This window comes from Pseudochaenichthys georgianus, unplaced genomic scaffold (genome assembly GCF_902827115.2).
Source record: "Pseudochaenichthys georgianus unplaced genomic scaffold, fPseGeo1.2 scaffold_626_arrow_ctg1, whole genome shotgun sequence".
Taxonomy (NCBI): Eukaryota; Metazoa; Chordata; class Actinopteri; order Perciformes; family Channichthyidae; genus Pseudochaenichthys; species Pseudochaenichthys georgianus.
In genome coordinates, this window is record NW_027263184.1 from 18,315 (window position 1) to 31,484 (window position 13,170).

At 42.7% G+C, this 13,170-nt stretch overlaps 1 protein-coding gene across 4 annotated transcripts; it reads left to right on the plus strand.

The window, feature by feature from the left end:
- The first annotated feature begins 1,585 nt into the window (after nucleotides 1-1,585).
- LOC117443583 (sulfotransferase 2B1-like) lies at nucleotides 1,586-9,426 on the plus strand. 4 transcript variants are annotated; one of them, XM_071202607.1, is made up of 6 exons: nucleotides 1,586-1,779; nucleotides 7,444-7,673; nucleotides 7,749-7,875; nucleotides 8,357-8,451; nucleotides 8,618-8,780; nucleotides 9,148-9,238. In XM_071202607.1, coding segments are annotated over exons 1-6 (756 nt in total). In that variant the 5' UTR covers nucleotides 1,586-1,640; the 3' UTR covers nucleotides 9,150-9,238. The 4 variants fall into 4 exon arrangements, with proteins under 4 accessions (XP_071058708.1, XP_033935360.1, XP_033935361.1 ...); XM_034079469.2 differs by having other exon boundaries at nucleotides 1,587-1,779; nucleotides 8,618-8,798; nucleotides 9,148-9,408; XM_034079470.2 differs by having other exon boundaries at nucleotides 1,588-1,779; nucleotides 7,444-7,643; nucleotides 8,618-8,798; nucleotides 9,148-9,406.
- Nucleotides 9,427-13,170: the final 3,744 nt, after the last annotated feature.

A 13,170-nucleotide genomic window follows, 5' to 3' on the forward strand; every position in this document is an offset into this window, starting at 1 on the left:
CACAACAAAAATGAATATGTTTTAAGGGTAATGAAAAACATCTGATAATAGTCATATATTTTGTTCACACCTAATCTTGCGACAAAGATATATAAATCTGATGACACTCAGGTGTGTTTCCTCTCACCTGCCAGGTGTCTCTGTCCGACCCCAGGTATCCAGAGAAAGCCTTCTGACCCCAGGGACTCTGGACAGGGTTACAGATCGGAGCGAACGCCGACACAGTCTGAGGGAACACGGAGAAATCAGATATAACGCCCAGAATATGTGAACACACACACACTGGATTCAAGATTCAACGTGTTAACATCAGTATATTGTAGCTGGATCTCTTACAGCCACCTTGTAGAGAAGGAACAACAGTTTATATGTGATTGTTGTTTTATAATCTCTAAACAAACAACATACGTTTTTATCCGCACATTCTTGCACACAAACAGGAAAGGAGGCAATGTCAGTGTGACCATATAAGGGCACTACGATGCAAGCTAATGTCATAAATGGTCGAGAAAATGCTGAATTCTTCCCCCTAAAGTAGACTGTTGTTCATCAAATTCATAACTTCTGAAGCTCAGCGCAAGTTCAACCAGGAAGACCGTCTTTACTCATTCATGTATTTCTATCTCCATGTTTCTACTCTCTCTCCTCTCAATAAGTGACCGGGGGTGTCACTCTTCAGCTTAGCCAATCACAGCGTGCCGTCATACCCTTTAAACTCTGCTCTTTCCCCTCTGACAGCTGTCATTTCAGGTGCCTCAACGCAACCCCCCTCCACCCCTTTTCACCTCCCGTCCCTCCGAATCCAGGGTCAAGCTAAACCACTCCTCCTCAGACCGACCCAACTATCCATTCACGACCACCAGTGACCCCGGGGGGTTTTCATCGGATCGGTTCTACCCTCCAGAATGATACTTCCTGCACAACGGGGCCTAATCGCCGAAACTATTGTCACATTCATTTGTGTATCTGCGCATTAAATATGTATCATCACATCAAAACCGTCTCTCCTGATTGAACTAATGTTGCATCATTATTTTACATGTTTGTTTTGTGGGCTGGTGTTTCGGGGTATGCAGTAGCCACTGATGATGTCTCTGATGGCGCTGAATGAATCACACTGAGCACCAACTGGCACGTCATCCCTGTCCCTGATAGGCTCTTCAGCAGCCGGCCAGTGTCTCTGCTTTAGGTCCAGCCCTTGGTTGAATAATGTATCCCAGCAGACGCTGCAAAGGGCATGGCCTGGTTTATATTTCCCTAAATAACTGGGACAATGGGAACACATATTATTGATAACATTTAAAATTCTAGTGAGGGGTCTAGAAGTTTCCAAAGGTATTGGCATGCAGTGAGTAAGGTTGCATTTGATGTTAAGGACATTTACATTTTTTACATTTGATAAATGATGTGTGATACCTTCAAACAATCTGTAGGATATTCATGTTAAACTCTAAAGGTGAAAAATGTTTCATTTGGATTATAAACTATGGCAAAGGTGAGAGCCCGGGGGATGTTTGACAGTATTGGCTAAATATTTACTTAATGCCTTCTCATTTAAACAGGGAACGAGCACACACGCATAAGCACACATCATCCACTATATAAGTTCCCTCATCCACAGAGATTCTGCACCTTAAACTATGACGGAGGAAGAGTTATACACGGTGTACAAGGGGGTCTACGTGATCTCATCTATGCACACGCCAGAGAGTCTGAAATACTTTGAAGAGTTTGCTTTTCGCCCAGATGATATCATCATCGTGACGTATCCCAGGTCAGGTGAGTTGTAAGTGTTCGGTGTTGAATGTGTGCACCACTACTCAAGATACGTTTTTATTATTTGATATACATGTAAAATCAAAAGGAAGACATTTCCTGCTGCTTTGTATTTCTGTGAGGAGCCAGATGAGACAAGAGCAAGTCAAAATAATTCCCAAGCACTGATATTGTTTGCCATTCGCATGATATGAGTCCTGATGCAACAGTTCACCAAAGAGAGTTTCACAGGCAGTTAGGGATAAGGCTCTGTACAAATACAAAAATTCCAAATGTTGTTGATCACTGCTAAAACATAGCTATTTTCCAAGATTTTTTTTTTAAACACTAGACCCCATGTCTTTCAAAAGATACTTCATAGATAATTGCAGTGTAGATATATGTACTGGGTTTTCTGTTACTGTAAAAGATGGGCTTTAGCTATAGCTAGCTCATTTTTCAGATGGGTCTGTTGGGTTGTCCTGAGGCAGTGTTCAAAGACATCCGGGGTCAAGGCCTACAGTGGTACAATGATCTCTCTGTCCCTGCTCGGAGGTCCGGTTGAGGACAATGACCCTATACTGTATGCCAAAGATCCAAGTATCAACAAGTTAGTTCCTCTGATTTTGACTTACTTAATGTTTTAAAGCTCACCTATCATGCTATTTTTAGGCAATAGCATAGGTCTCAGATATATACAAATATATAAAAAACATGTCTATGATACAGTGGCGTTTTTATATGTACAAAAGTGGTGGGGCACAAACAACTTAGATGTCTATAAGCTGCTGCAGTGAGGTGCAGTGAGGTTCATGGCAGTTCAATAAAAGGATACCCAACAAATGTAATTTTATCATTTAAATATTGAATTGTTCTCTCTTAGTAAGATCCCATTTTCAATAAAATTGTGGACTGACCTTGACTTGAAGATGAAGTCCATTTGCCTATCCCTCTGGACAAAAATCTCTATTACTTTTTTGTAAAAGTCCTCCTTATCTTCTTGTAGTTTCAAAAGTCTATCATAAATCTAAATGACGGATTTATGATTCGAAAATTATAAAAGTAGGATATTATCTGGCTGAACAAAACGTGCATTTATCTAACAGGTACGTTTCCCACAGATCTTATTTTGAGCTATTTTCTAAAATGCTATGGAGAAATCTCTTTTGTGGAACCCATGCGCAGCTTACTTCCTGGTTTTAGGACGCGTCTCTCGTCTCCTCTTCACACACCACACTTTTCGCGGCACACGTACGTCCATCTTCTCCCGCTTATCCGCGACCACGGATAAGCGGGAGAAGATGGACGTACTTACAGCCAATCAGCTCTGAATGATGTGAGATGGCGTATGGTGGGGATGGCAGCACTATGCCCCTATGGTCATAATTTTTTTGCCACACACATTAAATAGGAAAATACTCTGAGCATGCGCAGTGTAGTTTTTACAGTCACCATTGACTGAGACCAGTGGTTCTCAAATGGGGGTACGCGGATCCCTAGGGGTACGTTGGAGTACTGCAGGGGGTACGCGAGATTTATTTTATGTTAATGAAAAAAAAACATACGTAATGCATTTAAACAAACTACTAATAGTAGATTAACTACTTTATTCAAAGTTTACAGTAATTCTGGATAATAAAATGGGAACAATAAACGGGGTGCTCTCTTTTCCTCGCCCTCTCCTGACAGCCCGTCAGTCTCGTGCAGCTCGCTGAACCTGTAATAAGTGACCCGACAGTAAAGAATAAACATATTTATAACTAGTTTAGCTAGTTCCAGAGTAGATAAACTATCTAAGTGTGTTAGGTCTAACTCTTAGTGTATTTAATTTTGCTCCACTCAACGGTCCGTCATAGCGGGCGAAGCTGTGATCATGCAGATCTGCGTGTTCTCCGTCAGCAGCAGCTGATCTGATCTCTCTCTCTCGCGTCCGGTTATACTTCACTCGCGTTTATGTCCAAATCTATCAGATCTAGCTAGTTCTAGTTAATGATATGACTGCCTGCTTATCAAAGGACACCTAAACAATGAGCGTTGCTTGGCAACGGCGTGTGGCCGCAAAGTATAGCGCAGCATTATGCATGTGTTTATATGAGGGGTCAAAATCCCATGCTCATAAAATGCTCATATTTTTTCTCTTCATTCCCCACACCCCAAAATAAATAAATAGATAAATAACTACACCAATTTTAGGAAAAGTTAGGAAGTCTGAGCAGTGTGGGTTTTATATTAACAGAGTTACACATATTTCAAAACGTGAAGTGTAATAGCTGCAGTTAGCCTCCCTGTCAGAATGACGAAGGTCTCAGTGAAGCTCAAGCCCATGTTTCTCACTACATTGTACAACTTATTAAAAAGATCAGTTCAATGCAGCTAATGTCGTCTCAGTGTTATTGCATGATGTTAAAATTGGTTTGCCATGAATTTAGTGATGGATTGTAAACATTTGAAATGTAGCATTTAAGTGTTTCTCAGTTACTGTTGTTGTTTTAATGAATCAGACACTGATGGTGCAGTGCTGTAGGCGACTGTACCTCTTTATAGGCATTTTGTCCTTAACAAATTGTGTTTGCGCTGATCAGGGGGTACTTGGCTGCATTTTATTTCAAAGGGGGTACATGATTGAAAAAAGTTTGAGAACCACTGACTTAGACAGTGAGAGGGAGGGGCATGATCGGGTTTTGTCCCACATGGCTCAAAACAGCTCAATAGGCACACACTGTAGACACTAATTAGAAGAACACAGACTAAAACAGCAATGAGACGAATCAGATGATTAAACATGATCTTAAAATATATGTTACATTTGCATTTTTTTGTAATCATTATTTTTTATACTTTCGGCTGTGTTTTGCTCAAAAATACCAAACAGATCACCCATTCTAGCTATGCCTCATATCCCTCTATTTCACTTCATGTTTCTAAAGTGCTGATTTGGGGATAAAGCTTTAAAGAATAAAAAAGGAGGGGTCTGAGCTCATGCGGGACCCGGCAGCTACTGTCTAAACTAAACACTGCCGTGATGAAACGCCATATCATGGATTATCAAGGATTCTCTCTCAAACAGTTTGGAGCTCAAAGGCTTTCTCTCTTGCCGGTTATACCATAGATATATATAAACACTAGATGACTCACCCGCGCTGCTGGCCAATGGAGACCGACGTTGCCACTTGGCCGCCATCTTGCCACAGGCAGTTCTCTCATTCATAACATTATGGTTTACTATTTAAATAACCATAGCTTGCTCAATTTTCAACCAATTTTCAAACGGTTTGGTTTTTTATAAACATCAAAGATGTAGTTATGATACTGCATACTTATAATCATGGACTTTCATATGAAAATAACATTAATCAGATAAAGCAATAGCTATACACACACACACACACACAAGGTATTTATATTAAATATTTGCCGGTGTATATATTTCCATTAATTTTATTATATTGTTAATATTTAAAATAAATTATAAAATTAAAATACATTTATATTTTATATATAAAAATCGGTCTCATGTTACCACTCTGTAAGCCAAGAGTTGTTAATTTAGCAATGCCTTAGCTTGAAGAACAGGGACACAACTAATGACAATAGCATATGTTGGTATATTATTTAGATATTCACACCTTTTATCAGAAGAACCAAACCAACATAAAATGTGCTCACAGACAGGCCAGTTCTGTCTAATTTATCACAATTATTTTTGACATGAGATCTTCATATCATCCTAGTTTTGTATTTAGTTTCTAGATTTGTAAACAAATCCAGAACCTTTGAAATATGTTATTGAAAAAATACCAAGAATAATATAAACTGTACCATGTGTCCTTTTGTGTCCTTCTGTAGTCCATTTGTGGTTTGTCTTGTCTCACCCCGGCTGATATATCACACAATCCACTGTTTAAATTGTTCCCTATATTGCCCCTATGCAATAGAGGGAATAATTTAAACATAAACTATCCTATGTGTCCTTGGGTGTTATGAAAGGCGGCCCCCCAAAATAAATGTATTATTATTATTAAGAAGAACAAGTTGGTGTGGTGTGAAGGGGATGTAGGAAGCAGGAGCAGGTGGGGAGAGATGGGACTTCAAGGTTATTTGTTTTAAATGTGTATTGGAGATAAGGACCAGCTGCACACAATAAAATACAGTATAACACAAAACCAATAAGACACACGGTGACACATGGCACACCAACAATCAATCATCGTCCAGCCTCAGCTTTGGTATTCTTTCACAACCATGTTATGGGTTTATTAGACTGAGCACATGTACTGATCCCACGTGTTCTTGTTTCCAGACTGCGGTGATTAGAGCATCCGTAGGCTGCACAAAAGTCCGGCATAGTCAGGTACTTCTGTAAACACAAAGCCAGCAAATTCCTGTATCATAATGCAAGATGTTTTTAACAAGCCAAACCACTTGGAAGAAATCATGTGTAACTTAAGTTGTGTTGAAAAGAAAGAGCAGTTCTGCCTCTCCCACTGGTGTAAAGTTGCTGGGTCAACTTTGTAATACTAGGTCTCACTGACAGCCTCTTGTTATTAGCCAGCTAATAAATACAACCACATACACAAAGAAAAGCTGCAATTTCAACATGTCCAAGCATCCTGTATCATAGCCATGCTAATAATGTTTATAATAAACCAAACCGTTTGTAAATCAGTCAAGATTTCAGCGAGTTAAGAGTATTTTTGTGCAGATCACTCACCTTACAACAGCTACCATAACGCGAATCAGAGTAACTGTTAACTGTAGCAAGATGGCGGCCGGTCAGCTACGCTGGAAAATCTCCCATGAGCCATCTAGTGTTTATATATATATCTATGGGTTATACCACGAGGTGAGTTCCTTTCTACTTCCTGCTTCTTCACACACATGCTCTCCAGCACAGGTTAGCTCCGCGTGTTAGCGATGCTAATGTAAACACCGACCATATTACGTCCAAAACAGTCGGGCATTGTTTCTGATAGCAACGTTTCTGATTGGGCCGTGGGTCCACATTTCAGATATTACGTCATATCGGACGCTAATCTGGATCAGCTCCGTTGTTCCCCGTTTTTAGAGATTTGGGTACGGAGGAAAAGAGAGAGGGTTTTATTTTCTGACGCTGCGTGAGTTCCCCGACACACCGGGGACACATGGTTATGTATAAAAGACATCAACAAGTGCATTTTGCATGATAGGTCCCCTTTAAGTTGTTTCTAATGGTGTGTCCCTTCATGTATTCAATCTGCACAAACAATTAACAGATAGCTACAAAGCAATGTTTTTACTGGTGATTCAACATAATATCCAAACGACATAGTAACATTTCTTGTAAATCATATGAAATAGAAGTTAACTTGAGACAGAGTGGAGATTGACATTTGGCCAGAGATTTCAATAATAGTTGAACCATCTTTTGGATGGTGTGTTTGTATATGAAGTATTACATTTGGCAAGCACACAAGATAAGAAAAAACCCTCCCTCCTGGTTGGCTATTGCCTGTGACTTTGGGAATGTTTTCATGGTATTAACAATTCACGAGTAATTAATTAGTGGTTATCTTATTCTGAAGGCCGCATTTAAGCACAAGCAAACGAGTAAGGGGTGAGGTGAAAATGGGTATAATTTCACCTCATCCCAAGTTTTACAAGGGCTAATAAATACATATTTAAGAACATCTATTTTTTCTTTTTGTTTAGGTACACACTGGATGAAGGAGATTGTCCCTCTGATCATGAGTGGAGGAGATCCAGAACCTGTTGACACGATTGTTAACTGGAAACGTGTTCCCTGGCTTGAATTGCAGCAGACCGCCTCCCTCGAACTTGAACAGAGGCCCTCTCCACGACTGTTGACTACACACTTCCAGTACAACATGATGCCACCATCTTTCTTTGAAGTAAAGCCAAAGGCAAACCTATCAACTAAGGTGGATCAGATTCAATGTGATAAACACAGACAGTATGTGTGAAGGAAAGGGTCTGACGTGTTGTCATCACTGCAGGTCATCTATCTGACGAGGAACCCCAAAGATGTGTTCACATCGTCTTTTCATCATGATGAGGCGGCTTCCTTCCTGGTGGACCCAGGCCCACAGACCCAGTTCCTCCACAACTTCCTTGATGGAAAAGGTTTTTCTGATTTTACAGCTATGTAATGTTTAGAATGCGTTCATAACACCATACATATCAGCGAGTGGGCCGAAAACTCTTAAAAAACCTTTTACCTGGTATCATGATTTAAAGGGGACTTATCATGCACATTCTCAATTGTGTTTTGGGATTTTACTAGCCCATGATTACGAACTTTAATGTTCAAAAAACACATTCTTGTTCTTATCAATTCTCTGAAAATGCTCATTTGAAGCACCTGTCTTTTTAAAGCAACCCAAAATACCAGCAAGAGTCAAATAGAGAAGACGGTCCATTCTTATACATTGTGGGTCGCTAGCACACCAGGGATACATGTTTATCTTGCAAAGCCACTTAGTGCTTTTTGCATTATGTGTAGCCTTTAACAAGGGAGATCATGAAAGACCATGAAGTTCAGTAAACAAACTAAGTTATGATAACCTCTTATGAAAGGAACACTTGTGTCTCCTGTTCCTTCCAGTTCTGTTTGGCTCGTGGTTTGATCATGTGAAGAGCTGGCTGAATGCTGCAGATGAAGAGCACATCATGCACATCTCCTATGAACAGATGATAATGGTGAGACTCAGGAACAATCCTCAAATCTGCCTCAAATCACTTTTCTAAATATTTCCCCAATAATTCTGACCTTGATTTAGCAATCATCTTCAAACTCCTCCTACTAAGATATTGTATACTGAGAGAGCCACTGCAGGTCTATGAGCGTATCTGTGTCTGTCTGCAGGACCTGAAGGACTCTGTTTGCAGCATGGCTCAGTTCCTGCAGAAACCTCTGGACCATGAAGCGATAGAGAAGATAGCCGACCGATGTTTGTTCAAGAACATGAAGAAGAACAACATGTCAAACAACTCTACTGTTCCTCGTGAATTACTGGACCAGACAAAGTGTGAGTTTCTCAGGAAAGGTGGTGGTCATTAAATAATACATAGAGTACACAAAGGTTTATTTGAATCTGGAGCAGCTATAACCGAGGACACACTGATGTAATTTCCGTTGCGCAATACATCCTGAAATGATCTGAAATACATAACGATGTTTTATGGAGAGTTTGCTGGGCTTTATTTTCTCACTAATATTGTAATATCTAGTCATAGCATGTCTCTGGGGGTAGGGCATTCATTGGTGCGGAGTCGTACTGAGTCAGTTGGTGGACCTCAGAAACTGACATACTGTATCTTCTAAATAGCAAGAACACAAAGATAGAAAGGTGCACATATTTCTCCAACTGAATAAGGATTTCCTTTTCTTCCCAGGAATTGCTGGAGACTGGAAAAACCTGCTGACCCCGGCAGAAGCAGCGTACTTTGACGCTGTTTACAACGACAACATGAAAGATGTCAAATATACATTTGCATGGGATTAAATGGGAATACTTTGACATTGCCTCCTGCAGCATACCATGGTTCTCAGAAATGAATAAGCCATTTCTTAAGAAGATAATATTGGTTTGAAAGAATTCAAAGCTATAAATAAACAGCAACAGGCTCTTTAACCAAGGCACTGTTAGTAACATGTAAACTAGTTGTTCACACTAATCCTAATATTATCACTTAATATTAGCAAATTCGATTTTATGTTTGAAAACATATTGATGTAAATACATACACATATCGATTTGTTGTATACATATTGCAAATCAAAACCTTTATTCACTAATAATTACCAAAAATCGTAGTTCTATCTCCTGTTATCAATGCATTCACATCGCCCGCCATGAACTTCCGGGGAACGATCCTCGTCTACATGAACCACTTGACGATAACCGTTTTTGGACTTCCGGTGTCGTAACTCTTCTATTAAATAGCTCTGAGCCAGTCCATAAGTGCTTTGTTAGCAGTTCTATCCTCGAGGTGGAGTCGAAAGAGATGAGTCTCAGTCTGGAAGGTGTGTGAGCTTTCTGCTGTCCTGATGTCAATCCTGCTCATTCCACCATTTTGGAGCCAGGACAGCAAACCCACGTGTTTCTGCTGATGGGAACTTGGGTCCCCTTCGCAGCGAGGGTGCAGCGAGCCGTTTGGCTGATGCAGAGCGGAGTGCACGTGCTGGAGTGTACGGTTTAACCATGTCCTGGATGTAGGAAGGGCCAGATCCATTCGCAGCATGGTACGCAAGTACCAGTGTCTTGAAGTGGATTCTAGCAGTTACCGGAAGCCAGTGGAGGGAGCGGAGGAGCGGGTGGTGTGGAACATTCAGGAAGGTTGAAGACCAGACGAGCCGCTGCATTCTGGATGAGCTGCAGGTCGGATGGCACATGCAGGTAGACCAGCCAGGAGGGAGTTGCAGTAGTTCAGGCGTGAGATGATGAGAGCCTGGACCAGAAGCTGGGTCGCTCTCTGGGTCAGCTGGGGACGCATCCTCCTGATGCTGTAAAGCGTGTATCTGCAGCAGCGGGTTGCAGCAGCTGGATCAGGAAAAGTTCATAAATTGCTCATGAAAGTCTGTCATGAGCAAAACAGGAACTTTATATGAATGAACAATGTTCATAAAACAATTTCATGAACGGCTCTTTAAAATGGTTCATGAGCTTTAAGAATGTTGGTTCATGAACATGACAAGTGAACATATATGAGCTGTTCATGAATGTTTCATGAGTGCTCTGAACAGCTCATAAGTCATGAACTCCATCTCGCATGCCTGTACTTCATGCGGATTTGTTTGAGCTTGGCGGCAAGCTGGGCCTTTGTAATGGCGCCCACGCCGTGAGGGAAATCCTTCCCTGTGTCGGTCGTCGGATACTGCGCCTGAAATAAATCGACTATACTCGGCTATATTTGGACTTGCAGGACTCCCAGTCAACATTCTCCTGGATTCTAATGTGACCCTAAGTAGAAGTTCTACCTCATCATCACGAAAACACGTCCTTTCTTGCATCAGCCATCTTCTACCTTGTTTGTTTGTTGTGTTGCCTTACACATCCGGGGGGATCTTATACTCGCTGCTTTTGTGGAGGGAGTTACAGCGCCACGTAGAGGCTCCTGCATGTACTGCAGCTTCTCCAGCGGTCGGAGCTAAACGGAGCGGTCTCGTGTGGACAGACATTATCCGGATAACTATTGCGTGTGGACGGAAGCTTGTTTGCGTTAATCCTATGCGTTTAGCCGTTTTCGTCCTCGTGTGGCCGCAGGCCTCAGGCTCTGGACTCTCACATCCCTGGCTTCTTCTTCTGTACTGCATGTTACTAATCACTCATGTATGTACTATGTGTCTTTTCAATGCAAGTGTTTTTATATGAATTGTTCAAACTATTTTAAATAGAGTTTTTCTAAAAAGGCAAAAGGACGTTCCTGTTTGAAACCTACTGAACTTCAAATTAAGTGCAACAACAGCAGAGGAAGAGAGCACGCGTGGTGGAAACCACAGGAAGTCAATCCACACAGATATTTAAGTTTGAACTATTTACTTGAAAAATATATTTACATTATATACATGTGTTTCTCATTGGAGGGAGTCCAGCCACTCCTCGGGGCTCTTGTGTTTGGCTAAATCAGGGCAGTAGCCCACTCTCTCCCCGCTGGCCTTCACCAGCAGTCTGTGCCCCGTCTCCTTGATCTTCCTCAGCCCACAGGAAGAACACTTGTTTTGAGACGGGGCTCTGAGTCTCCGACCCTCCTGCCTCCGCCTGCTCCTTCTGTAGTCTGCGGCGGTTGTAGTTCGTGGACTTGAGTGTATGAGGAGGAGGAGGAGGAGGAGGAGCCATGAGAGGGCCAGCCGGGAGCAGCAATCGGAGGAGGAGGAGGAGGAGGAGGAGGAGGAGGAGGAGGAGGTGAGGAGGATGGAGGAGGAGTTGAGGAGCTGTGCACAGCAGAAAAAACACCACCTGACACACCAAATAGATGTTATTATACAAAGCTTCATAATGACACAAAGCACAGACTGACCTAAATCAGCCTCCACCATCAGGTGGTCGTCCTCGTCTTCTGAGGAAGCTGCAGACACAATTTAATAAATGTTCACTCAACCCCTGACTGACACAGTAACACTCCACTGACATGATGCATACACAGGACCGCTGGCTTTCTCTTCCTCCGCTGTGTGGGGGAGATGTGGTGGAGGGGGAGACAGCTGGGGAGGTGGCGGCTGCTGATGCAGCTGAGGAGGCGACAGGCTGCTTCTCCTTGTCCCTTCTGTCGATGTACTCCTTCAGCTGCGCCAGTTGGGACCCGGGCCTCCTGACAGACTGCTTCCTGAGCCACTTCCTGTACCTGACATTGAGAGGCAACAGTTAGATTAATATCACATCAAGTGTTTCTACAGCGAGTGATGAAAGTCCCACATGGCCTTACGTGCTTGGCTCCTTCTCCACACTCTCGTACATCTCCCTGTACGTCATGGCTGTGAAGGCCCCAGAGCCCACCAGCTGGTCGTGCTCTGCAGCCGTGCCCGGTGCTCTCTTCCTGCTCACAGCTGCCATCACGGCGGTGAAGAGCCCGGCGTACTCCAGCAGAGCGTCCTTGTTCCACATGAGGGGGGTGCAGCTGACATCCCCCCCCCTCACGCTCTCCCTGATGCCCTGCCAGAATGGTTGCCGTGTAGCCCAGGTCCTGTGACAGCAGCCACTGGAGGGTCTGACCCCGGTACTGACCGAACTGGAGCTCTGTCTGTCTGAGGAGCTGCCAGCGGTCCGCCGGGTTCCCCCCAGCAGTGAGACCCTCGATGCGGCTTGTTTGCTGGCCTTCAGTTGCAGGTCTGATGTCCCAGCCTGGAAGGTGAAGACGGTTTGTGATCCATTTTTCTGAAATCACATCAAAAACAGTTAAATCAAATCAAGTTTAGTTTTATTTATATAGCACATTTTTAAAACGATTTTTGGTCGAGCCAAAGTGCTGTACATGCAATAAAAACACATCATTACAATCGGGACAACAGCTTGTCAGCTAACCGTTCAGAAACGTCCTGCTGCAACCGAGATGTTTGCACCTCCACCAAAACCTCCGCTGCTTCAGGGTCTCTGGATCAAATTGATAATATGCTTGAACACATGCATTGCTCTGAGATGACATGTTTATTCAACACTCGTAATCACAGCAAGCATGGTAACGTGACTCTCGCCGGCTCATGCCTGCTCTTCTGCAGGGGGGCGTGGTCAGCTACAGGGGGGCGTGGTCAGCTGCAGGGGGGCGTGGTCAGCTGCAGGGGGGCGTGGTCAGCTGCAGCTCAGAATGTTCAAAGACGGGCTTGGAATAGAGCGAAAATGAGCGAAACGAGGCATGTCTAAAAAATGATCTGTTTGGTATTTTGAAAAATAAAATGTATAAATATACCTTATATAGGTATGG

Bases quoted from the DNA above. Each gene is read 5' to 3' on its own strand.
- LOC117443583 (XM_034079469.2), top strand. From the start codon at position 1,641: ATGACGGAGGAAGAGTTATACACGGTGTACAAGGGGGTCTACGTGATC. The intron at 7,674-7,748 runs GTGGATCAGATT...TCATCACTGCAG, and splicing joins AGGCAAACCTATCAACTAAG to GTCATCTATCTGACGAGGAA. The intron at 8,452-8,617 runs GTGAGACTCAGG...GTCTGTCTGCAG, and splicing joins CCTATGAACAGATGATAATG to GACCTGAAGGACTCTGTTTG.